This window comes from Halichoerus grypus, chromosome 4 (assembly GCF_964656455.1).
Source record: "Halichoerus grypus chromosome 4, mHalGry1.hap1.1, whole genome shotgun sequence".
Classification (NCBI taxonomy): Eukaryota; Metazoa; Chordata; class Mammalia; order Carnivora; family Phocidae; genus Halichoerus; species Halichoerus grypus.
In genome coordinates, this window is record NC_135715.1 from 116979587 (window position 1) to 117007202 (window position 27616).

At 41.1% G+C, this 27616-nt stretch overlaps 1 protein-coding gene across 1 annotated transcript in view; it reads right to left on the minus strand.

The window, feature by feature from the left end:
• The window catches only part of NEB (nebulin), a 201702-nt gene that overhangs the window by 164658 nt on the left and 9428 nt on the right, over positions 1–27616 (minus strand). The window contains exons 7-24 of the mRNA XM_078070777.1: positions 27090–27194; positions 26318–26422; positions 20918–21022; positions 13953–14057; positions 13067–13174; positions 10434–10550; positions 8679–8783; positions 8485–8592; positions 8284–8388; positions 7781–7879; positions 6635–6739; positions 5549–5656; positions 5350–5463; positions 3864–3965; positions 3656–3763; positions 3466–3570; positions 1934–2032; positions 268–372 (exon numbers count right to left, since the gene is read on the minus strand). Of these exons, the coding sequence (XP_077926903.1) occupies positions 268–372; positions 1934–2032; positions 3466–3570; positions 3656–3763; positions 3864–3965; positions 5350–5463; positions 5549–5656; positions 6635–6739; positions 7781–7879; positions 8284–8388; positions 8485–8592; positions 8679–8783; positions 10434–10550; positions 13067–13174; positions 13953–14057; positions 20918–21022; positions 26318–26422; positions 27090–27194 (1908 nt within the window). The remainder of the gene's footprint in view (positions 1–267; positions 373–1933; positions 2033–3465; positions 3571–3655; positions 3764–3863; positions 3966–5349; positions 5464–5548; positions 5657–6634; positions 6740–7780; positions 7880–8283; positions 8389–8484; positions 8593–8678; positions 8784–10433; positions 10551–13066; positions 13175–13952; positions 14058–20917; positions 21023–26317; positions 26423–27089; positions 27195–27616) is intronic.

Below are 27616 nucleotides of genomic sequence, written 5' to 3' on the forward strand. Positions count from 1 at the left end.
GAAATGTGACATTTATAGGAGAGATCTTGCAAAACTCTAGAGATTATCTGAGGGTTTCTGATGGTAACAGAGACTGTGGAAAATGGAATAGGATGGCTAAGTAAGAGCCTTCCCAGCATTTAGGCCTTAAAACCTCCACTTACACTCTGAAAACAATTGCCACAGTTGTTTAGTTGCACAGCTCCTAATCTAGTCTTTTTAAACACCCATAACATTTCCTCTTCACATGTGCACATCATGATAGATTTCTGTGGCTTTGATACTTACATCACTCAAGTTATAGGCATTGACTCTGTGTTGGATAAACTGTGGAGCATCTGCTGGTACATTGCACTTGAACTTCTCACTTTCATGTTTTGCTTTGTAATTCAGCTGGAAAACAATAGAAGATATCCAAACAGTTTGGGGTCAGAATTTTCTCGAGTGTATATCAATGGCTAAGTTATTTCTACCCTTTTTGGAAACACGCCTCAAAGAGGCAGTCTATCCAGTCAAAGTCCATTACAGGGCTTTGACCGTCACTCCCTCTTTCAGGATCACAGTGTAATCCAATTTGGGCTGTCATTTTGTAAATGCTATCTATCACACTGTATGTGTGGGGAAACTCGTTGTTGGATCTAAACTTTTAGGCTGTCCCTTCAGGACAGGAACAAAGTTTTATATTAAATTCTATGATCAGAGAAATAACAAAAGTAGCTATAATTCTAAATCATTAAAATGCTAGCACAGTTAAAAAGATACATTCTTATGAATAAAAATGTAAAATATAGCACTTTACTTAAATTTTTTAAAAGTTGACATAGGTGGAAGGGAGGGAGTAGAAAGAGAGAATGAGGCTGTTGAATTCTGGAGCTAAAGGCAAATGCACAAGATTGAGTCTTGTGTAATAAGCACCTCCAAAACAGAGCCCGTGGCCTTTCCAGGCCAACGAGAAGAGCATGTGGTGACCAGACACTGCATACAGCACCCTGTTCCTCTGCCGCTTGCCAAGTTCAGCTGGGTCAGTGATGTTAGGGTTTAGCTGTTCTTTCTGGTGGCATAAACTATTAGTACGCTAGGAAAGTAGCGTAATGAACTGATAGGACTCCTGAATTATACTGATGCCATTTCCTTCTTTACCAATTGCAAATGAGCTCACTGGGATACTCAAGCATGTTTTAGAGTAGGATAGAATGTATTTTCCTTCCCAAGAGGGCTGTGCTACTCTTAGCTACGTTAGCACCTTGCTACTCAAAGTGTGGTCCACCAACAGCACATCGGGGTCACCGAGGAACTTGTCAGAGGGTCAGCATATCCCTCCAGACCTACTGAACCAGAATCTGTATTTTAACAGGGTCACTGAGTGACCCGCATGAACGTGAATGTTCGAGAAGCACGGCTGTTCTTCCCCTGATCTTCACATGGCTGGCCATTCCGCTTTAAAACTTCCTTGAAGTGTCCACCCACTCACTGTCTCTCACATCATTCTGTTTGAATTCTCTATCACCACCCTGTATTAGTTTTCTTCTTACTGCCTGATGTCCTTCTTGTTTCTGCACTCTTTGTCTTTTTGTAAAGTCTTCGTGAGCAAACTAAAGAATGGGAAATGCTTCCCTTGTTACCTATGCAAACAGATCCTTTTGTTGTCTTTAAGGTGCCATGAAGTTTTAGTATGCATTATTTTGGATATGTGACAGACCCTAATGGGCAAATTCCCCCCAAAATTGGTATCTTATTGAAGAAATATTAATTATCTTTATTATTGTCTAACACCATTTTCCCTGAGGCTGCAATTCAATCTAGCAGCTTCCTTTGCGTTTTTTTAAACAAATCCTGAAAAATGACATTGTCGGGTAGATAGATGAGTCCTTGAAGATTAAGCGTGAAAATGCTTCTATTTCAAATAAACACAGCACTCTAGGTCATCCACACTTGCACAAATCAAGGCACTTACTTCGCTAAGCTGTTTCGTGTTGAGCTGGGCTTGCAACAGCACAGGAGTGTCAGTGACGGCCGTAAACTTGGTCTTATCCGGATGAACTTTGTATGTATGCTAGAAAAGATATTCTTTCATGAAATTTCATAATGTATCTTTATATTCTTGTTCATATACATACTAACCTATAAAAAGTTTCCAGTTAAAAATAGAGTTTCTTTCCTGAACACTTGGTTGACACGTTCTCCCTTCCTCTCTCTCTATTTCCATCACCTGACGCTGCCTCCAAGCTGGTCTCCCTGCTGCAATTCAGCACCCAGATTAATCTTCCTCCTGCTGAAGCCTGACAAAGGCTCTCCCCTGGACTTGTATTCAACCTAAACTGTACCTTGGCTGATGAGCCCTACCCTACAGCATCTCCCCCCTCCCTTCATCTCCTACCATTTCACCTCTTAAATACTGTCCCCCTCTCTGGTACCCTTCAGCTCCCTCATCCTTTCAATTCCTTAAGTGCCAAGTTTGTTCTCTCCTTAGGCTGTTCTTCCAGTTGCTCTCACCTTGATCTTGGCATGGCTGCACATTCCTGCCCTGGGCCCTCCTTGAGCACCCAGTCTATGGTGCCCATCCAGTCTCTCTCTCTCTCTCTCTCTCCCCCACATCATTCTATTTTAATTCTATAGCATCATTCTACATGTATTGTCTTTTTTTTTTTTAAGATTTTATTTATTTATTTGACAGAGACACAGCGAGAGCAGGAACACAAGCAGGGGGAGTGGGAAAGGGAGAAGCAGGTTTCCTGCCAAGCAGGGAGCCCGATGCGGGGCTCAATCCCAGGACCCTGGGATCATGACCTGAGCCGAAGGCAGACGCTTAATGACTGAGCCACCCAGGCGCCCCTCTACATGTATTGTCTTATTGTCTGATCTCTCTCTTCTTTCTGTGTTTTAAGGATTTTATTTATTTATTTGACAGAGAGAGACACAGCGAGAGAGGGAACACAAGCAGGGGAAGTGGGAGAGGGAGAAGCAGGCTTCCTGCAGAGCAGGGAGCCCGATGCGGGGCTCGATCCCAGGACCCTGGGATCATGACCTGAGCCGAAGGCAGACCCTTAACGACTGAGCCACCCAGGCGCCCCCCTTCTGTGTTTATTGTCTGTCTCTCCGTCTCAAATGCATGCTCCCCAAGAGGCAGCCCACCTTGTTCCCTCTTCTTCCCCAGCATCAAAGACAGTGTCTGACACAAGCTAGCTCCTCATATAAATTCGTTACATAAATGAACACCTATCTCTCAGAAATTTCCCTATCTTGCCTACCCCCATCCCAAGCCATGTGTATATAAACTACCAGAAGTAAAGATTTATAAAACCACAAACTATTTTGTAACAAATAGGTTTCTTCACAGTAATTTTTGTGCTCCCCAATTCCACCCAAAATTTAAAATTTAACATCAGCTAACCACTCGATGTCAGCATTTAAATGCCTGCTAAAACTACCACTAGATGGCACAAGAATCCCAAACCCCATTTCAAGAACTCAGGGCCCCTGACTCACATCTTTACACTGGTCTAGCTTCTTGATTGCTTCATATTCTTGTGTTATTGTCTGAGGGAAATAGCATTTCCCTTTATCTTCTTCATACTCTGCTTTGTAATTTTTCTATAATGAGAAAGAACAAAAAGAGATCAGGATTGTTATTGCCCCCAAATAACGTCACTGAGAGGAACAATGGTCTTCAACTTACATCACTGTTTTGAGCTGAAACTTTCATGCAGTGAATTTGATAGGGGTCCTCAAAGCCGCCTACATAATGTCCCAAAACATTCTGTACATATGAATCTTTGTATTTAGCCTGAAAAAGAAAGCATACAGACAGATATGTCAATTGTAGATGTTATTTGTCAAACAGTAGAAAAGCCCTCAAACCCCAGGGCACCCTTGGCCTTTCGAACCTCACTGAAGTTCTTCATCAGGGTGTCAAGTTGATATTTAGGGGTCTCACAGTAGTTCATGCTCTTTGTTTTTGTCTTCTCATAGTTTTCCTTGTATAATCTCTGTTGAAGGAAAAAAAATCAGACAAAGAGAAGAAAATTATATTTCATGGTATAAAAGCCATTCCCATCATTGCTATACTTAACCAAAAAGGCAAATTTTGTATTTTTTCAGCATTTACTTTCCACAAGGCAGAAAAGGCAGAATGAATATGGTAGAGGTTCATGTCTTGGAGAATCTAGTCTGCTAATAACCATATATGGGCTTGTGTTATTTATCCTAACATTTCTCAGCCAGAATATACCACAGTATACCAATGCTGGTGTCTAAGCAAATTTGTTTTAAAATAATTCTGTACACCTGAATGTGTTTGAAGGAAAATGAATTTTTTAAAAAGTGCAAAATTAGGTAAAAGGTATAAGGTGGACCTCAGATACTCAGGCATAGTCTTAGAAAAGTATTCAGCTCAGCCCTTGATGAAAACACATTTTACAACACCTTTGAAGTTGGCTTTTTTCACTGAGATCTAATATTTTTCTTTATAGTAATAATACACGAAAAGATGTTTTTTCCATTTTGTTATAGGTATCATGTATTTCTACACATTCTTCTTAATTCTCCCATATAGAAATCCAAATATATACTGTAAAGACAAGCATACTTATAAATAATACAGAATAGGGAGTATTTCTTTTCTGCCATGATTTAGAGAAGCAATTTTTATAAAGAGTTTTATTTTATTTTTAATGTTTTAGTCTTTAAAACTGAGATCAGTATTTTATAAACTTAAAATACTTTGTTCTTGAGGTTATGCTTCATTTAGTTTTCCTACTTTATTGATCTTTGGCCTGATTTTCTCACTTCTTTTTTTTTTTTTAAGATTTTATTTATTTGACAGAGAGAGACACAGTGAGAGAGGGAACACAAGCAGGGGGAGTGGGAGAGGAAGCAGGCTTCCTGCCGAGCAGGGAGCCCAATGCGGGGCTCGATCCCAGGACCCTGAGCTGAAGGCAGACGCTTGATGACTGAGCCATCCAGGCGCCCCTGATTTTCTCACTTCTTGTCTTTTATTTTTCTGTACATATTTTTGCAAAGTACCTGAAGTCAGATCATGACATGGAATGAATATGCGTTTATACATACTGAAATATTAAGCCCATTTCTGGGAAAAACAATAAAGAAAACGCTATTGCTAGTATATTTTCTCCCTAATAAAACGGATGGCATTAAAAAGATTAAGGAAACATTTACAATATTCACTGGTGTCTCAAAGTACAGAGACGTCGTAAGAATGAGGAACTTAATCATCTTTTCCCCGTGGGCTTTCGTGTTTGACTTGTCATCCTGAGTCAGAGATTTCATTTAGGCTAATGTCCCATCCGAAGTTATAATAAACAATAAGTGCAGCCACATCTGAAAACAAGACAGATTTACAAAGACACTCACATCACTCTGGTTTTTGGCCGTCTTCAAAGAGTGCAGCATCTTGGGATCATCATTAATGCTCAGGGCTCCAATCATTTTCCCTTTACTTTTCTCATAGTCTTTCTTGTACATCACCTGTGAAGATGTCACACGTGTCAGATGGCACCCACCGAGAACCGTCACTGCAGGCCCCCTGCCCAGGTGCCCAGGCCACACTCACATCGCTGGCGATCCTGCTGTTGGCCTTGGCTGCCAGCAGGGGAATGGCGTCCACTTTAATGTCAAACTTCTTCGCTTTGCTCTTCTCCCAGTCGTGCTTATAGATATTCTGGACAGAAACGTTTTAACAAAGGAATTGGCAAAAATGATACGCACGTTTACCACACTTTAAAGACTAATGAGTATCTCAATACTCTGGCTTACTACGAAATAAATGGGCCATTTTCATTGTCCAGAAAATCATGCATATTTTAGTTATTTCGCTTCAAGCTGGAGCTTCTGATTTTCCAAGATCAAGGTTCTCTACTCCCCATTAGAATCTTTCATCAAATTTACCTAATTTTAGTGACCATACTAATATCTGATTCCTAACACTGAGTACTTCACAGAGTGGCACAAATATTCTAGAGTTAATTTACTTTTTGTGATCTAAAGATATCACTTTAATTTGATCTCAAAGTCCTCTGAAAAGATTATTTCCTGAATCATTACAATACTCACTGATGCTGGATAATCTAAGTACTTATTTATAGAATTGTTGAAGAAATTGAGATCTCCCCTCCAAGGAGAATTTGACTTTTCTACAAAATTAAGTTTTGAAAATGAACGGTAGCAATGGAACCTTGGCCTTAATTCCTTTTGAATACCCTATATATCTTAGTGTAAGCTCTCTTACATGTAGAAATAAGCACCATTTGTGTGAAATAAGGGACATTAGACATCTGAGGAATAAATAAAATGAAATTGTATCTAAAAAAGCCAGGTCCTGGGGGAAAATTAATTTTAGTATAGCACAAATGAATATATGGCTAAAATAGCTAACATGATTTATAGTTAAATCTAGATGACTGGTGGCATTTTGAGGGTTGGTTAAAACACATTGTCTGATTGTATGAAGCTACTTATAACATTGCTACCTACATTTATAAGGTGAATTCAAAGGTATGTGGGCAGAGGCATAGGGACGTGATACACAGGTTAAATGTTCTTCCCATCTTGAACATAGAAGTGTTTATTCAATGAAACAATCCAGAAATAAAAGCACAGGTCACCAGGATAGCCCATGGCATAGTATATGGGAACTTACATCACTCAGGTTATAGGCATTGACTTTGTGTTGGAGGAGGGCAGGAGTATCTGGAGGTAAGTGGCACTTGAACTTCTCACTTTCATGCTTTGCTTTGTAGTTCAGCTGAGACAGAGAGTGAGAGAGACAGAAATAGACGGAGACAGACAGTAAAGGCGACAATTAGTTCTGAAGAATTGTCCCAAAATACAAAAATCTCATGTGGCACATTTCATAAAATAAAATGTAAAATACATTTTGTTTAAATAACAACTGACAATGTTGTTAAGATCGAGACACAAGTCCAGAGCTAGGGTGGGCCACCCTGCGTTACTGACAACCTGTGTGATATCACATCTGTCACTGGCGTAGGACTGTCCTGGAAGGAGGTGGCTCTCTCACATATGCTCCCTCTTGCATGCATTATCACAATCGGCCCTCAGAATCAGGGGACTCTGAGACTCACAGCCCTTTCTCCCTTTCCGTTGCCAATGCTCTCTTTCTGGAGAACATGTTCTAACAAACCTGGTTACATCCCCTCACACACATTATGGTTTGTTAAGACTCTTATGTGAAGACTTCATTTCTGGCCATAAATCGACTGAGGTTATTTTTATTGTTTTGTTTGGTTCAACACAAGCTTGGAAGTTCATACTTAAAACTCACATGATAAAACTTGTCTCAAAAACTCCATTTTTCAAAAACTTATTTGAGACAGAGATATCTCGTGTGTTGAATATCTGCTCTGGGCCAGGGTATGTACTACGCTAGTATCTCCTTTCATTTACTCTTCAAAGCAACCACAAATTACGAAAGGGAAATAGGAGGCATAGAGAGGTTCAACAATTTGCCTATGCTGCCAGGTTGTAAAGACAGCTGGAATTTCACCCAGTCTTGTCTGACTCAAGAACTCATGTTCTTTCCAGGGCGGTAAGCTACACCATTCCCCTTCTAGAACCATTTTTGCTATCATTGTTATCCATCTGAGAAGATGCAAGGCAACTAAATACGGAGATATTTTAGGTGATTACAAATATAGACAAGTTAAATGTGCTAAAACTTACTTAGCCTTTTTTGGTAAATGTGACAAGTCACTGGATTTTATATATGGACTTACGATAGGTTAACCCTCCTAACTGGATTTCCTGCATATTTAAAGGAACTTACATCACTCAGTTGTTTGGAATTGACTTGGGCTTGCACCTGAACAGGAGAGTCGGTGACTTGAGTGAATTTTGTCTTATCTGGAGGGACTTTGTAGGTATGCTGTGGAGGAAAAAAGGAATTGCTTTAGCGGTCAAATCCAAGTTGGCCTATAGGCCAAGAAGGCAGAACCCGTTCCCCAAAAGAAAAGAAACTTATAGTTAATCAAACACAGGGCTCTCTTCTAATTAGACTGCCATGGTTTTGAGAGATGCTTTCACATCTGTACAAGAGACTTTCTCATTCTTCAGATTTCCGATAACCCTTCTTTGGGGAAATGAACTAGAACTACCTCTTGAAATGTATGGATGACAATAGGAGAAATCAGGTCATCTACTACAAAATAAATTTTGTTTCTTGCCATTTCCTTGCTTGCATTTATTTGAAAAGTGTTACCATTGTAAGTTTCTCTTGACCCCTAGAGGCTACGGAGGGCAGGACAGTCAAAGTTCATACTATAGACTTACATCTTTACACTGATCCAGTTTCCTGATTGTTTCATACTCTTGAGTTATAGTCTGGGGGAAGAAGCCTTTGCCTCTGTCTTCTTCATATTCTGCTTTGTAGTTTTTCTATGAAGAAAAGAAATCAGATATAAGGATGCAACCATTTATTCATGCCCTAAAGACGTGCCAGTTGGAAAGCTAGACAATTGTCTTAGAACTTACGTCACTGTTTTGAGCTGCGACTTTCATGCAGTGCGTATGATATGGATCCTCAAAGCTGCCTACGTAATGTCCCAAAATATTCTTTAAGTAGGAATCTTTGTATTTAGCCTGAAAGACAAGACATATTTCACGTATTTATTGGGGGAAATAACGGATCTTTGCTTAACAGAAGAAGTACACACAGGACTACTTACATCACTAGTGAAGTTGTGCATAACTGTATCCAGTTGAAATTTGGGGGTTTCGCAGTAATTTATGCTCTTTGCCTTTGTCTTTTCATAGTTTTCCTTGTATAGTTTCTGTCAAAGAAAAAAAAAAAGATCAGTTAAAGTAGATTCCTGTCACTCCCACACTGATTATAACACTTGTATGGCCCAACACTCAACAAACGAAGAAGAAAAAAAAGATATCGCCTGTCAACTGTCTTAAAAACTGACAACCAAACATTGGGGTGTGGTGAATGGTAAGTTTCTTCCATTAGCAATGACTGTAAAGCTTAGGTTTTTAACAGTCACCAAAAAATCTAGAAACAAGTCTGCTGCCTCTGACCAAGCCCTTAGCTGTGGAGAGTTGTGTGTATTTCAGCACTGCTCCATCTTCCCTCCCTCAGCTCACAGACTCATCCCTCACTGACGGTGCCACAACAGACAGGAATATTCTGAACAAGAGTGAATTTTTTTTTTTTAAATAAACCTTCACGAAAAAGTTTAGTATACATTGAGAAATACACGCACTCTCCCTTCCTCGTTCCACCACGGGAAAACCCCTTAGGCAAACAGACAGTATATCTTAAATTTACGGTATATACAAGAGCTCAGATGATAAGGCTACTCACTCTTATTCTCTGCTAGGATTTAAATTTAGCTCTAATGATAACAATAAACAACTACTGGATTTTAAAGGCGCAACTGAGAAAGCAGGTCTGGTCACTTTCTCATGTTGGGTTTTGAGATTGTAAATGGTGCTATTTGGTTTTTAAATTTTTATATTGTTCTCTATCAGCAAAAGACATTTGAACCTGGGCTTCTAGATGTTTGGTAAAGATGACCTTCATCTAGGAAACAGGAGACCTGCTTTGCACTGATTTCCCAACAGAGCTATTTGGACAGATGCATGGACTCTCTCACCTGCCACTCCAACTCCACTCACCCCCTTCCTGAACCACATGTACACATTTCTACGGTGCTGACTTAATTCGAGGGACAAAGAAAAGATAACTAACCCACAGAGAGAACCATGTATAATCCTCATATATTGGGAAAGCTTAATACAGTGTAATTATAAGGGAAAAACTCAACTGATCACATGTTCAGTCTCTTTATTTATATAGTCAAAGTGGTCTCGGGCTGTTAGTCTCTTAACGCCGTTTCTCACTTATCCAATCTATTTTACATCTAATGGATTGGTCAGACTAATTCCACACGTAGAAACTCCTGTGAAGACTCAGGGAGCCATCTTTTAAGTCACACTGTCTGCAAATGATGGTTTCTAGAGAAAGATCTGCACAGAGAATGGTGGAGGTGAGGAGAAGCAGCTGTGAAACACAGGCAGTTTGTCCTCGCCCCGCCTGAAGAACACAAGGGCAGCGTGCATACACAACTTCATCTCTCACCCTCCTCCCCTTTCCAAGTCTCCTTCTGCCTGTATCGAGATCACATGTATCTCCTCTAGCATACTCTTTGCCCATATGGAAGCTCAGGCACCAGAGCCCACAAGCAGATGAGGATTTCTCTGCCCACTGAGCTAAATCCATAGGCCCCTCAAAACTGACACACATCATACTCAGAGGCCTTCATGTCTTCCTGTGGGTAAACAGTTCAGGGGAACTGCTACACTAGAATCTTAAAGTATTTGCAAAGTTATATATGCATTTAGTCATTATAGGAGAAAAATTTCATCTCTCTGGCAGCTAAGGTTAAAAAAACACTCTTTAACAAGAATGTACTTACATCACTCAGGACATTTCCTGCCGCCTTCAGCTGCTTGAGCAGTGGGTTCTCTGCAGCAGGAAGTACATTATAATCTGCTTTTCCTTTATTCTTTTCATAGTCTTCTTTGTATTTTACCTGTAGGAGTGAAATAAAATGAGAAAGTAATGCTCTGGGTTATTTTTGCTCTTGTCTCTATTACGGATATTATGACATAGTTCCACAGATCAGTTTTCTCTCTAGAAAAGTGGCAGCTTGACATTTTACAAACAAAATACTCAGAGTAACTCATAACAGCAGCAGAGCAACTGTATACATTTCCAGGATAACTTTTCTTCCCATTCATTTGTTTATTCAAAAATGTCCATAGGGTATCGATTATGCACTGGCTCTGGGACAGGTCCAAGAAAGAATAGCCCCTGGTCCCCGCCCTCAAAGAGAAAAAGATACACCCAAATGACAGTGCATCATGTCCCAGACACTTGCTGCTCCATAACCCTCATTTAGCTCTTAGCTTCCAGCTGCCTAATGTGCCAACACATCTTTAAAGAAAGCAAGCCAGAAGCATCATCAATCTACCCTCTTATGCTTCATCTGTGACTGTGTGTGAGCATGTGTGTATTTAATGTACATGCAGAAGAGAGAGGGAGGGGCTGGAGGTTGGATGAAGGATGACAACCTCCCTTTTCTTTCTGCCCTTCCCACTTTGCACCTTTGATTCTAGCTTTAGCAGAAGCTTTAAATGAGCACCCAAAGCCTGTGTCAGGAACATGCCAAAAGGGAGAACAAGAAACTGATCTAGTTCTGACCATGACCCCCAGTGTCAGCCATTTATTCCGGCAACATAACTGTAGATTACAGGACCTAGATACAGAATCCTGGATAGTCTACCAACATCTGAGAACCTCAAAACCAAATATCATCAGTTTGGTCTCCAAAGGCAGGAGATACACAGCTGAAAGAGAGATGTACCACCCCCTACAGCACACACAGAAGACTCACAGAGGATAATCTACAGGAATGAAAGACACAACCTTTCTATCTTACAGAATTATGTGTTTCATTGAAAAATGGAACCAACCAGAAAAGGAATTCCACACACCCTCCTATCTCCCTAACTGTATCTGGAATATGTGGCCTCTTCTCCTGTTTATGGATGAACTGTCAGGACTTGTGGCAAAGTTACCCCTCCTGTTAAGCACCAGAACCCTTCCTCTTTCACTTACTCAAGGATATCACTCCAGCCACTCTTCCCGCCTCAGATATCATCATATTTTCCCTCCACACTGGATTTTTCCCAACAGCATAGAAACATGGTGTCTTTGTTATCTTAAAAGAATCCCCTCTTCACCCACCTATCCCTCAGCCACTACCTCATTTTCTTCTTTTCCTTTCAGGAAAATACTTTGAAAAAGTTGAGTATGCTTACGTTCTTCTATTTCTCTGTTCTCACCCAATCATGAGCCCTCTCTAAGCAGACTCAACTAATTTGCTCTTGTTGAGTTCATCAGAGACCAGACATTGGTAAATTCATGTCAGAAACATTTGACATAGCTGATCACTCCCTTCTCCCTTCACTCGCTTCCCACTCTCTCCCAAATCTACTCCTACCTCATCTCACTGATGTGTTCACATGGAGATACTCCAGACTTTAGTCCTTAGAGATTTCTGTCTACACTTGCTCCCTTGATGGCCTCCAGTCTTATGATGTTAAATACTATCCATATACTGATGATTCCCCCAAATTTATACAACCCTTCCAGGTATCTCCCCTGAAACTTCAGACTCATACAATCAACTGCCCACTTAATGTTTCCACTCAGATGTCTAAAAGGCATCTCAGATCTTACATATTGGAAGCTGAGCCTATGTCTCCCCTCCAAAAATAATTATCCACTCCTCCCGCACTCTTCTTTCTCTTGTAAAGGGAAATCCCATCCATGTAGTTGCTTAGACCCAAACTTTCTTCTCATATCCCACATCCAACCCAACAGCAAACAAGATTAGCTCTACCTTCAAATTTCATCACCTGCCCTGCTTGCCTCCTGATCCAAAACATCACTATCTTGCACCTGGAGACTGAAATAGCTTCCTAGGTGAAGCTTCCTAGTGAAAGGAAGTGACAGCTTCTTGCTTCCACTCCTTCAGCAGAACCAAGGCCAAGGTTTGAATCAAGTCTGTTTGTGAAGTTTATAGGCTTTCTAGTGCTTTAGAATGCCAAGGACTCTGTTTACCAAACTTACTCTATAGAGTATATGAGCATATCCATGGATCTATGTATCTTGTCTGTGACTAGATTTTCACCATTAGTAGGAAAATAAAAAAAATAATGGTGATGGTGAGTGTGGGAATGTCCATATTCAGATGTTTGCCAGTTGTCTTTTCTTGAGGGGTCCTTCTTTTGGAGAGCACAGCCTTTCTACTTGCATGTATCAAAAGGTCCCTTATGAAATATTGAAGATGGTACTTGAGTATTGTTAATGCTCATACCTGCAAAATTTTTCAAAAATTTGGTAGCCTTATAATAACCCCAAAGTACTTGTTGTTGTTGTTGCCCAAGAATCCTCTTTATTTTCATTATATACAAAAGCAAGAGTTATAAGAAATCCACCCCCAATAAGACCATCATGACAAATGAGAGCATTTCCTCATACCTTGCTAACTGCCAGCCCAGCTTGTTTATTCACTTTGTACTCCGGCGTTTCGGTCTGCATGAAGTAGATCTGGTCCTTCATATTCTCGAAGTCTTCCTGGTATTTCCTCTGTAAGATATTAAACAAGCTGGAGAACTGCTGTGAACACAGACCGCGCAAGGGTTCACCCGGCGGGACAGGGGCTGCTGGGAGAGCTTACACACAGCCCCGCTCCTCTCGGCTTACACAGTCAGGTTACCAGGAGAGATGGTAGTGCCATCACAAAAACAATTAGCAACTTAACAGGGATTTGGAACAATTATAAGAGGTTGAAAACCAGCCTCTAAGGAGGAGCTCCAAAGGCCAGGGTCAGAGAACTTCAGAGAAAAGAAAAAGAGTGTTTTTCAGTGAAGACAATATGGGAAGAAACTAGTCAGTTTCATAAATGTAGTTTGGGTTTCCCAGGCAAAGAATGAATTTAAAAGGGCCCCTTTAACCTGTATAAACCTGAAACCCTGTTGTTCATATAAAAATTGAGGCAAGAATAATGGAATCTGATCAAAACAGTATTTCGCAAAAGGGAGGAAAGACTAGGAGATTTCTTAGTTTGGGTTTTCCAGGCAAAGAATGAATTTAAAAGGGCCCCTTTAACCTGTATAAACCTTGAAACCTTGTTGTTCATTTGAAAATTGAGGCAAGAATAATGGAATCTGATCAAAACAGTATTTCGCAAAAGGGAGGAAAGACTGGGAGATTTCTCTCTGGTTAGGAACTCTACACAGGTCTTACCCCCAAGAAGAGGTACCTGGACTCTAATGTTCTGGTATTACTTCAGGTGTGGCTGGGGGTCATAAAGGAAAGGGTCACCCTGCAACCCAAGAGCATCCAGCCATTCCTTGCTACTTACCGTGCTGATGTTATTGGCATTCATTCTGGCGGTTGCAATTTCAAAGCAAGGTGTCTCACTCCATTTGCCTTTGATTTTATTTTCATAGTCTGCCTTGTATTTTTGCTAGGAGAAAAAAAGAAGGGAAGACAAAATATAGAAAATACAGAAATTGACAAGACAGACAGAAAAGTGGTAATGGGCAGCTTTTAAAAATATCTTTAAAAACTTTTTTTAAATAGGGGAGCCTGGATGGCTCAGTCGTTAAGCGTCTGTCTTTGGCTCAGGTCGTGATCCCAGGGTCCTGGGATCGAGCCCCACAACGGGCTCCCTGCTCCACAGGGAGTCTGCTTCTCCCTCTCCCACTCCCCCTGCTTGTGTTCCCTCTCTCGCTGTGTCTCTCTGTGTCAAATAAATAAATAAAATCTTAAAAAAAAATTTTTTTTTAAATAAAAAAATATCTTGACTATGGCCCTTAAGTTCTTAATAGGTGCTTTCAAATCTTCTAGTATAGTGTCAACAAGAAAGTTGAGCAAGGGGGTAGAGGTAATAATTGACCCTCTTATTGTTGAATCTGGAGACTTAGTTCATTCAGAACTTATGGATATTCTCTGATGTTTGAGGAAGGAGACTCAGAAGCATCCTCCACTTGTATTTCAGAGTTATAATAAAACCACTCAACCCCAGATTTCCATGCCAGGTGAACTTATTTCTGAGCTTTACCAAAACTTCTAGTTACCCAGAAAGCAATATAAAATTTGGCTTGCAGACTAATTAATAAGACTTTCCAGTTGAGACTTAAAGAAATTTTAATGGGAACTGGCAAGTAATTCAAAAATTGCCTCATCTTACTCCCAAACACCACCTCCAAAAAATGCAGCACATAAAAGTGACCTCATAAATGCATGCTCAAATACACTAAATTGAGCTGAGTCCATGATATGCGGCTTCAAACTACCTTGGCCTATACTGTTCTTAGAATAAAATTAAACTAGTCAACCCCAAATCTGGGCATATGAACCAGAGCCATAGCTGAGTTACAGCAATTTCCCCTTCTTGGGAAATGTGTTAACAGACACAACCAATGAGTCTCAAGGTATCTGCACACATATACCCCCACTATACTCTTCAAGAGAAAAGAAAGTGGTTTTCTGGTATACCTTTAACAGAACCAGTGCCAAGGAGGAGCGATGTGCAGAGCCAGTGAGTTTGAGTTAAAGGATGTTCAACCCTTTCTCAAATGCCTATACCCTTTCTTCTCAAGAGCTTAATATGCCAATAAATAGCCAAGTGGTTTTCATAACTATAAATTTTAGAGCCCTGGGCCTGAATCCAGAAGCTCTGGGCCCAAGACTGCACTCCATTATTACCAACGGTGTGACTTAGCCTCTCCAAGTTTCAGGGTTCTCAGCCACAGCACCAACAATAATAATAATACCTTCCATAGAGGATTGTTGGAAAGATTAAATAAGTTCATACCCTGTAAAGTCCTTTGCAAACTCTACTGTGTTAAATAAATGTAGGCTACAATAACTGTAATAATAGTGATAACATTGCTAGCATAACAGAATAAGAAACTGGAGAAAATTGTGTGTGTATTCTTCGATAGAAATCTTTGTTGAGATAATATTTACATTAAAGCACCAATTAGTCTACTCTCCTCTTTTGAAGCTTTAAAAAAATTGAAGTCAACTCTTCAGTCAATCAAAACAGACTGAATTCAATTGGTCAAAATGGATTTTTTTGATTGGCTGATTGCCTATAGAAGTATTTCTAATCTTTTCGGGGAATAGACCTCTTCAGAAATCTGAGAAAGCTATAAAATGCCCATAAACACAACTTCAGAGGATTTTTGATGTACATGCACAGGTTAAGATCTCCAATCTACATTCTTGGTGGGGGATATTGCCCTTCCTCTGCTTGCTGTCAAAGGAAGAAACCTCCAAGATTGGGGGTAGGGGCAACAGGGCCTGATGCATCCCCAAAACTTTGTAATATAACTTAAAATTGAGAAGGCGGCATTTTTTTTTTTTTTTTTTAGATTTTACTTATTTGTCAGAGAGAGAGGGCACAAGCAGAGGAAGCTGCAGGCAGAGGGAGAAGCAGGTTCCCCGCTGAGCAAGAAGGCTGATGTAGGGCTCTATCCCAGGACCCTAGGATCACAACCTGAGCCAAAGGCAGAGGCTTAACCGACTGAGCCACCCAGGCATCCCCACAGCAGACATTCTTAATGAGGTCCAAAAGCTGGGCCATTATGGAGAAATAAGAATCACATATGTAGATTTGTTAAAGAAAATTAAGTAAAAATTAATTCTCACATTAAGAAATAGATATCTGATGTTTTAAAAGATATTAAAACAAGATGCAGGGGCGCCCAGTGGGTCAGTGAGCTAAGCATGTGACTCTTGGATTCAGCTCAGGTGATGATCTCAGGGTGGTGAGACTGAGCCCTGTGTTGGGCTCCACCCTGGGTGTGTCTCTCTTGCCTTCTGCTCCTTCCTGACGCCCCCACCCCCACTCATACATTCTCTCTCAAAAAAAAAAAAAAAAAAAAAAACTAAAATAAAACAAGAAACAAGAGTATAAGACCACCCAGCACTCTCACCCCAAGTCCATTCCCACTTCTTTCTCTTCATGAACCAGTATCTAAAATGGGTCACCTTGGAAGTAGATCTCTCACAATCCAGCCCTGAGTACTCCCAAGTCTGGGAAGATTCTCACTACAAGGGACTGAGGCTGCAGCTTGTTAACTGTTGAGGAAGCTACGGCCTTCCCCTTCACTGCAGGTAGGGGAGGAGTTGAAAGAATAAAGGCCTGTAGCTTGAGGAATGAGGGGAAGAGAGAGGTATGTGTCCATGTGGGACCTCCTCTGTCAACCAAATGGTCTCACTCTACATGTCTGGCAGCAAGGCCTGAGTGTTTACGTGGTACACAGAGATGGGTTAGCCGTCCCAGGGGTCCAACACCCAACTTTCCCTCCAATTCCACTCTAGCCCTTCTGTCATGTTTGAAGTCAATCAATGGAAACCTGGCAGCAAGAATTGATTTAACTTTCTCTAGGATTCTGTGTTCATTTAACAGAGGACAGTACATTGGGTCAATTACAAGCTCTGGAACACCTTCTGTGGGCAAGAGAGTAACTGCATGTCGATAGATGTAGTAAAACTGCTTCCTCAGAAATGAGCTGAAAGGCTTGCATTGGGCACAAATTAGACACCCTAATGTCCTACTTAAACACATGGCTCTATTTTCTACTTTCCACATCTGCATCTGTGGTTTTGATGTGGTTATCAAATGGAAGGAATACAAAGCCTGTTAGTTAATCACACTTCAGGTTTTTCTGTGAGTTGCTAAACACTGGGACTTCTGACAGCTTCATTCATAGAAATGCTATCCTCTCAGACAGGTGGAGGGGGTCCCAAGTGATATTTTCATAAAACCCATAGTGGGCCCAGGGCTGCTTTCCTAACTCAACCAAATCTCTTCTAGTGCAATCAATGGAAATCTCTCCCTAAGTCTTTGTGATAGAGGAGTTTCCATGGTTTTAGAAGATCAGAGCTTGGCATCTTTGTGCTGTGCAGCAATATTTACTGAAAGATGTTTTTAAAAATATTCTAGTGAAATACTAAAATATATATTGGTCTCTGCCCCCAGTTCCTAATAGAGAGCTCCTAAACACTTGTAATCTCCTGAGTGATAGGGTTGTCCTTCTCTTAAAGATTTTATTTATTTGACAATGGGGAGAAGAGAGAGCGGAAAGAGGGACAAGCAGACTCCGCACCGAGCGCAGAGCCCGACATGGGGCTCGATCCCCTGACTGAGATCAGGACCTGAGCCGAAATCAAGAGTTAGAGGCTTAACTGACTGAGCCACCCAGATGCCCTGGGTTTTCTTTTGTTCTGAGATAATTCCTGGATAGCAATATGATGGGGGCTAGTCACCACAAAAACCAAGCAATGCTTAGAAACTTGGAACTTTCCACCCCTCCCTTCATCCTCTGAGGAGGGGAGAGGGGCCGGAGATGAAGTTAATAATCAGTCAGGCCTATGTGATGAAACCACCATAAAAGTCCCTGAAGTGCACAATTCAGAGAGCTTCCAGGTGGGTGAACACATCCACATGCTGGGAGAGTAGCACACCCCAGGTCCACAGGGACGGAAGGTCCTGTGCTTGGGACCCTTCAGGACCTCACCCCAGGTACCTCTTTATCCTGGTTGTTCATCGGTATCCTCTGTTATGTAATAAACATAAGAGAGTGTTTCCCTGAGTTCTGTGAGCCAATTATTAGCAAATTATTAAACCTGAGGAGTGGGTCATGGGAACCCTGGATTTAAGCCAGTCTGTCAGAAGTATGGGAGGTCCAGATTTACGACTAGTAGTCTGAAGTAGGGCCAGTCTTGTGGGTCTGAGCCCTTAACTTGTGAGATCTGAGGCGAACACCAGGTAGATAATGTCGGAATTGAACTGAATTATAGGACACTGAGTTAGTGTCAGAGAATTGGTTGGTGTGGTGAAAGGTGGCAGGAGTGTGCACAGAGAGTAAAGGAAACAGAGCTTTTCCTTTCAACTCTAGATCCCAGTTAGGTATCACTGGAAATTCTAGCCTGAAATCTCACATTTTTCCTCACATTATGAATCTACAAGGAAGCAGAGAGGCAAGGACAGAGAAACTAAAGGGACTGCCCAATGTTGCATTCAGAATCCCACTTTCAGCTGGTTGTAGTGTGCACAGTGACCTCACGGGAATGCTTGCTTACACGAACCACCCTGCCTGCCTATCCATCTGTGTTTGAGCTACAAAATGCAGCGGAGTCAGGACGAGTGCTGGTATGGAGCTGGTGGCTTTGGCCAAAGACAAAGGTGAGAGAACGGATTCTGACAGATACAGTAAGGAAAGCTGATAAATAATATAATATATAAGCCCTATAATCATTGCAGATACACAATCATTATATTAACATATGAACCGAAGGCTGTAAGACTCAGGGATGGATCTGGGAAACACAGACAAGGAAATGCTGAATTTAAATACCTAAGAGTGACTAGATAAAGGAGATTTTATCCATGTTGGAAAGCAAGGAAATGATAATACTGAAATATGAGTCAAAGCCCATGACTGTGGGGAACACTTCAAGAGAACAGAGGCAAGTCCCACAGCTAAATCACCTCTCTCTCCTCCACCACGGCCCTAGTCCTCTCTCATGGGATGGTCTGTTGATGGATGGACTGCTACCAATCACAAGCATTTCTTCCCAAAGTGAGTATTATTTTGGATGCACAGCAGCCTTTAAAAACTTGGAATTTGGGTAAGACTGGGATGAATAGCCAAATCTGGTGACTTCCATCCACAGCCATCCTCCCTTGGCTCATATTGTTATTCCACAAGGGCAAAACCAGCACTGGTGAGGTTTTCAAAATGCCCAATGATGCCACCATATCTGGGTGTGGTGGTGCAGTCCAACAGGCATATAATGCCAGCCACCACTGTAATTTTACATTTTCTAGTAGCCAATTTTTAAAATGCAAGAAGAAACAGGTGTGAAATTAATTTTAATAATATATTTTACTTAACCCAATAGGTCCAAAAATATGACTTCAACATGTAATCAATATGAAAACAATGAGTTATTTTACATTTCTTTTTGTCCTAAGTGTTCAAGACCCAGTGTCCATTTCATGCATATAGGACCTTCAGTTTATACAATCGCATTTGAAATGCTCAATGGTCACACGTGGATGATGGCCACTACATCGAAGAGTGCAATTCTAGACTAACTGGCATGTCTAAATTAGTGGAGACTGATTATAGAGCAGTTGGAAAGGGATTTATTTTTTTATCATGTTCAAGTGCCCACACTGCACACTCAAATAAGGTAAAAGTGTGTTGCATTAGTAAGATATCTTTTAAAATATGCTTCAAATAAAAATTAAAAATAGATTTCTTTCTAAATGACCATTTGAAATCAGGTTGTTCTTTTTCTTCAAAAAAGATCAATTATCCTTGTTCCCTAATCTTATTTAAGTATCAATATTTTCAGCAGGCCAGCTCTTTATGGACAGTTCTAAAGTTCATTTCTGCTTTGCCCTGGGCAAATTTCAGGTTCATGGCATTCCTATTAGTGAAAATTTACTGTACTTATCAGATCTATTATCCAAATAGCCCTTGGTTATAGTTAGAAGTCTGCGATATCAGACACTAAAAACATCACTGAATAGACTTCATCATTGATAATTTTTCTCCTTCTCCTTTCCTGGAGACAGCCTTTTCCCCAAAATACCTAAACAAGATAGAAACCTTGAGGTTCCCCCAAAATTGAAGCAGAAGACCAAATTGGGACTGAACTCCACAGAGGGCAAAGAAAAGTATTTAAAAGCAGCAGTATCCCAGGAGAAAGTGGCCTGATTTGAACCAATTTAAAATAGGAATTTAGCATCGGTCTGGTCATCAGTTGAACATCTGTCTCTCGGCATTCTCTGTGAGGTCTGCATTCCACAGAGCTAGCTTACCAGCCTAAATATAGACAAAGCTTAAAAGTTATGAGGTGCACTGCCCACGGCTGTCAAACTGAGCCATGTCTGAGAGATCACTCATGCATTCTTATTTTCTCCATGTCTGACAGAGAGCATAAAACCGTACGAGGTTCTTCACACTGAATTAAGACAATCAGATCCTCCAAGAAAATGTGTGGTGACTCAGTTCTGGTTAGTAGCACTTTCTGAAGTCACGATGTCAAATGACATCAGGACACAGGTTCTGTTTTTTAAAATGCAGCTTTCACATTTACCGATCACGAACATTTATTAACATGGCCCCACAGTGTTAACAGATGTATTGTTTTTGCTGTAGACTTTTTAGGGTCATATTGCAAAAATACTCTCAGTGTTGGTGTTGGGTCTTCGGGTTCCCCTTACTTACTTTCTCTGGTGTTTGAGAGGATTAAGCCAGAGGTTTCAAGGGAGACAGTGTCCCAGCCCTATTTACTTACCTTGCTCACTTGATTGGTCACTTTCTTAGCAAATTCTATATCTGGAGGATCCGGCAGCGTTGTGAATTGAGATTGCTGTTCAACATGACCTTTTTTGTAGGCAATCTGACAAAATAAAAGATGGGGATGCTCATGAACCATAGAAAATTATTCTACATCCCAGATTCTGTTTGTTGGATTTTTTTTTTTTAAAGACTATGTTTTCATCTGTATCTGAAGTTTTGAACGTTAGTGTATCACATAACAGTAATGTATCCTTGCAGATATGACACACCCTTGCTCTCAGTATTACTAGGGATTTCTATCTCCTTAAGTCTTCCCTCTTCTCCAAGATTATTAACCCTAGATCTGTTTCCTTCCATTTGTCTCTATGCCATGATTTATAATTGAAATTACTCTGTTAACTGGCATCCTCAACTCCCAGCCTCTTGTCTTTATTTTTTTTTTAAGATTTTATTTATTTGACAGAGAGAGAGCACAAGCAGGGAGAGCGGCAGGCAGAGGGAGAGGGAGAAGCAGACTCCCTGCTGAGCAGGGAGCCCAATGTGGGACTCAATCCCAGGACCCTGGGATCATGACCTGAGCTGAAGGCAGACGCTTAACCAACTGAGCCACCCAGGCGTCCTACAACCTCTTGTCTTTATATCACACCAGCTACCAAACCCCTAGCTCTGAATCAACTCAACAGCACACTTCCTTTGCTTTTATCCAGGATGCTGAGTGCTACTGAAAAAAAATCACACACTTCTACTGATTGGATAAGGACAATGCAATAAGCACAATTAAAAGGGCCACTGGAAAAGGGTACAGAGGTGGGAAAGGGAGTCTCTTGAACCTAAACCCTTAGCTTGAAGTCTGGGTGCCTATCCAGTGATACGTTCTGTGAACAAGAGCTTGCTTGGGGCTCTGTGCCCACTGCTCGGAATTTATGGTAAGAATTGCCACTTTGCCTCCAAGGAAGCTTGAACATCCCATTATGCATCTCTGGTCAGTCTCTATTCACAGTTGCTAGCATAAAACCCCAAGACTGTCCTTAGGCCCCCAGTCAACTCTCAGCTCCCTCTTTCACAAAGAAAGGCTATATACACATACTTCTCTTTCCCTGTATTCATCCCTGCCCCTCCCACCTGCTACATGGCTCAGAGAAGGAGCCCTTGCAGGGCAGGACCCCTGCACTCACACTGCTGTTTCCTCCAGCAGCCCTCTGTACCCAGCTCCATCCGTCACCTCTTCTCTTTCTTGACAGCTTCAACCGCTCCCTCTTCATTAGCTCCTTTCCCTTGCCTATTAAAGGCCTCTCTTGTCTGAAAGTATCATGTCTGTTAATCATGCAACCCCTTCGCTCTTGCCTTCCTTTTTTTCCTTCACTGACTACTAGGGACTTTTCTACCACCAGTCTTGACCCCTGCCTCCAAAAATGCAGAACTATTTGTAGATCCCCAGACACAAGAAATCCTCTTAAGCCTCTGGACCTTGTACCTGCTGTTCCCTTTTCCCTGGCATGTCCCAGCTCCAAGCTCTCCCCATCTGCTTGCAAACTGCTGCTCATTCCCCACGGCTCAGGACAAGCAAGTTTCCCCTCCTGAGCTCTCGCTGACCTGAGGAACTTTCTCCTGGGATCTCACTCACCTTGGCCCTTATCTCCTTTAAAGGAATTCTTGGACACTATGATTCATTGTTTACTTATCTGTCCCTCCTTGGACTGTGAGCTCTGGGAGGACAGAAAACATAACCTCTCATCTGGGAGCCCTTGTGGTGTGCACAGAACCTGACCAGAGCAAAGGTTCAATGACTTGATTTCTGAATGTGTGTTTTATATACTGGGGCCATTGGGGGAAATCTCCAGAGGAGTTTTATCATCCCAACTCTTCTACTACTCACTTGTGAGACATATACAAATTATATTATCCTTCCACGTGGAGGTATTCTTATTTACATTGTAAAGAGTCTGGATAGTTCCAGGGTCCCAGTCATCATCTTCATGCGCTAACCAAGTCTAACCATGTCTTAACCCAATAATATCTACCTACTGCCTATAACAAAAGCTTTTATGAACATTAAATCAATGGGGGATGCAAAAGACCAATTTTAAAATGCATTTATATGAATTCCACTGCTCAATCTTTAAGTAGTGAAGACTTTATTTTAGGCATAGGGCGACTGGTATTTTCCATGGCTGGCTAAGTCCTCAGAGAATAAGCAACATCCTATCTAAAGAGAAGGAGAAATCCTTACTAAGTATGACATCCTGTCAAATACCTTCAGAGAAATCAGATCTAGAAGTCCTAATTTCTCAGGAACCTTGTTTAGAATTCTGTCTAGTTAGAATTCTGCACACTGGATCAACTTAAAGACTCTCTTGGTATTTGCAAAGTATTTTGTCTTTGCACATGGTAAGTAGGTTTCAGAGAAAAAGGAACAAGGTGCAGGAGAGGGAGAGAAAGCTTCCAAACCCAAGCGCTTAGTTTGAAATCTACATGCCTACCCAGCGGTATGTTCTGTGAACAACAGCTTGCTTGGGGCTCTGTGCCCAATAATTGCAGAAGTTCATGGTACGGACAACAGTATTAATAGGCATGTTGGTAATCTGATACTTGGTGCATAACCTGCAATAAAATTAAAAGCCCTATCTTAACAGTCAAGTTTTTCTGAGGAAGGATGGGAAGATTTTCCTTCATTATTATATATTCTCCATTATGTATTCTACTGAGATATCTCAAAAAATGGGGTAAACTTTCACTGTTCAAAGTCCGTAGCACTAGAGTGGCATGGAGATATCCCTCCATCTCTCCATTTTATGGATAAAGGGAAACATGTGGAGATTAAGTGTCTTCTTGGCAACCTCTTCCTAGGCTTACATGACATGGCATTTCCTGGTTCTCCTTCAACTTCTCTGTTTGTTCCCTAATTCTTTTGCTGGCTCCTTTCCACGTGTCCTAAGAATGGGTGTCGTCCAAAACCCTGCCCTTGGCCATACACTGTTTTGCCTCCCTCATACAGTTTCAGGACTTCAGCTGTCCCTTTGATTCTGAGGACTCTCAAATACTCATCTCTCATCCTGTTCTCACACCTATGCGATAGGACGAAGTTTCTAATTTATCCATAAAATACCTTGGTCAGAATGTTCCATCATCTCAACTCCATTTCTCTGTTCACTAGTGCATCGTTACCAGTTGTACCCCTATACACCCAGACTAGCAGACTTCGTCATAAACTCCTCTGTGGCTCCTTTCACTCCATCTCCAATATCCTTAACACTTTTAAAATACTTATTACCTTCAGATTCCTTTCTTCCTCTCCTTTGTCCCTGTCATCCCTTTGGTCCCTCTGTATTACTAAAACAGTCTTCTTCGAATGATCACAATTTTTCCTAGTCCCAATCTACTATATTGTCCTTCAGAATTTTTCCATATCCTACTTTTACCATATTGTTTTCCCCTCCAAAAATCTTATGTTATCTCTTATGGACTACCATATCGCGTCAGAGCGATTTTGTCTGATTTTCAAGGTCTTGCTACCAGTTTCTTAAAAGTGCCCTCTTAACTGGGCACCCACAGCATTCACTTTCTTTGTCCCCTCCAGACTCATTTCACCTCTGTCCCTTTGTTCAAGGGTACTCTACTTGAAATGACTTTCCTGTTCATTGTCCTCCTTCCCTTGGGATTTCCACTTCCACATGGCTTTCTCTAATTACTTGTATGTGTCCTATCTTTCAGCAAGGATTAGACTATAGAATTTGCTTCCTAAAATTTTTGAAAAAAAATTTTTATTGTTTAATATATAAAAATTTCATCTTACCAGCCTGATTATAAAGTCTCAAGAGAAAGGATGAAAACTTGTCATACTTTTCTAGCCCACCAGCTATGTGTGCATAATGGACTTTAAACAAGTAACTACTGATTGCTTGATAAAGGTTACACAATATTATGTATTCATGACATACAGAACCAAAAGACTAACTTAAAAGAGAAGCAAGAGGTCCCTACACATTAAAACTGGTACCGTGTACTAGATGGCTTTAAATTTTTGTAATGGCTTTTTTAGTTCCTAACTTACTCTATGGAAAGACAGAAGTATACCTATGCTATATTTTATTATATCATTTTTTATTATGAAAAAAGAATTTATTAAGTATTTATCTCATCAAGCTGAAGCCTATGAATGCACCATTGGTCCTGGGCAAAATTCTTTGTTTTTTAACTAACATATAATGTATTATTTGTTCCAAGGGTACGGGTCTGTGATTCATCAGTCTTACACAATTCACAGCACTTATGCTATATTTTAATCAATTATATGAAAACTGGGATAGAAATATGTCCCCTAAATTTGCAAATGATATCAAGTGAGAGGCAATAAAAGATTAAGACCTCAAAAGTTGGAGACACCATCAAAAGAGCATGCATAATTCCAGTAGAGAACAAGATAGGATCCTAAGATCCATTAGAAGTAAATCCCAGTAATTTTCAAGATGCCAACTGACTTGTTAAGTCCATAGTGAATGTGAGAGGTTCGAGGGGTCTCGTTGACAACTGAATGAAAAACAACTTGTTATTTTATAAAACAGGGCTCTCCTGAAGACGAGAGCAGTAGTCTTTGGATTGTCAATACAGCCTCTAGCAAATCCAGGGGTCAAGAAATAAAGCTCCTCAAAACAAGGGGAAGTGCTAGAATGAAGGGGAGCTCTCTGCTACTGCTGGTGCTTTCCACCTAAGGACTCTATTAGGTCTGCTAAGTCCCTCTAATAAACTGCTTTCAAGGTGGAAGACACTAAAATTCTGGCCAGTGGGGACTGCTGATATTTTACCAACTCTGAAATATCTTCTACGTACACCCAACGGCAAGAGCTTTTTGTGAGATAACTACACAAACATGTTTGGACAAGCGTGTCAGTCCATGGAGAAAAGGGGGGACACACCACAATTCAGACTTCAGAATTAGGATAGCAAATCAAAAGCCTTCAATGACATTTTTCACTTAATATATTTGGGAACGTGTCTATGATCCCAAAAAGATTTTTTTTAAATGTCACTCTACTGTCACAGAAAAAAACTTCAACTCCAGACAAGGGGACAGAGGGCACATGCTACAGTGGAAAGAACTCTGGTCTTGGGATCACAAGACCAGGCTTCTAATCTGGGATTTGCCACTAATGACCTATGTGGTCTCAGACTCAGGTTCTTCACCTAATTAAAAAAAAACCCCAAGATTGGGTTTAATTATATCTAATATAAATTATAAAATCTAAGTAGACATCGTAATGATTCTAGATGTATTCATCTGCTATAATGACATTCAGTCTTTTTGAAAGAAGAATTGCAATGAACGTCCGGCCAAAAGACATAACTTGAGGTGTCCCGATACCGCACTCCCAAATGATGTTGACTGCACTTGACTTACATCACTGAGGGCTTTCTGGGCTTGGGCCACCCTTCTCAGCTCTGGGCTATCGTTGTACGGGTAAAATAAGCTTTTGTCAGCTTCCCAGTCCTCAGTGTACAGTTTCTAAATCAGAAAAGGGTGAAAAGTTATGAGAAAGTGAGCTCCCACTTACACGAAATACACAATTTTGAATTCATCCATCAGTAGCAAGAAGAACCGAGGGCAAGGTAAGAGTAAAAGGAAATGGAATCTGCAGAGAACCTCCCCCTTTCCACTCAGTCATATTTATTTCCACAAGTCATATTTATTAATAGCTTGTCCTGCTTCTTCTGACAAATCTTATTTTCAGAAGGGTAGATGCGTCTGATTTTGTTTCATCTCCTCTCTGGGACTTTACCTACTTCCTACAACAAGGACTAATGCAAGTGTAAGGAGCCCGGAGGCATTCTGCTTAGTCTCTGTTGCGAAACAAACATTTAATAAGAGTGATAGCCAGAAATACCCACAGTGTAGCCCAGGGGCTCTGAGAGCCAGTTCCCAGGTGCATCTTCCTTCTCCCCACTTTTTCTTCCCCCCACGTTGCTCGGCTTCCCGCCAAGACCCTCTCTTCCACTACTCAAGAGCTTTCCTCTCAGTTCCTCCCCGCCCATCCCCACCCCTGCACCCCACATGGCTCAAGGATACTCACAAAGAGATTGGGAAACTGCATTCCAGATTATCAAGAGGACTGGTTATTGCTCTGAATTACGTGGGGGAAGGACAGAAGTAGTGACAGAGCAGAAGCCCTTACCTTACTGAACATGGCTGTGTTCTTAACTGCCTGGACAAGTTCAGGGGCATCAGGGGGAAGCAGGTACTTTTCCTTGGTGTCTTCCCAGTTCTGCTTGTATAAAACCTAGACAGAAAGAGCGGAGGACCTGTGGCTGATGTCTCCCCCAAGGGCATGAGGCTGTAGAGAACAGAGTGCTGTGAAGTCTTTCACATTCAAAGTGTCCTCACACGGAGGCTGCCCTTGTGCCCATGCATTACTAGCATCGATTGGGAAAACGCTATGTCCACATCCCATAATACTTTTCCTGCACTGGTAAGCTTTTACTTGAAACATCTGATTTTTTCTGTTTTTTTATTTTATTATGTTATGTTAATCACCATACATCATTAGTTTTTGATGTAGTGTTCCATGATTCATTGTTTGCGTATAACACCCAGTGCTCCATGCAGAACGTGCCCTCCTCAATACCCATCACCAGGCTAACCCATCCCCCCACCCCCCTCCCCTCTAGAACCCTCAGTTTGTTTCTCAGAGTCCATAGTCTC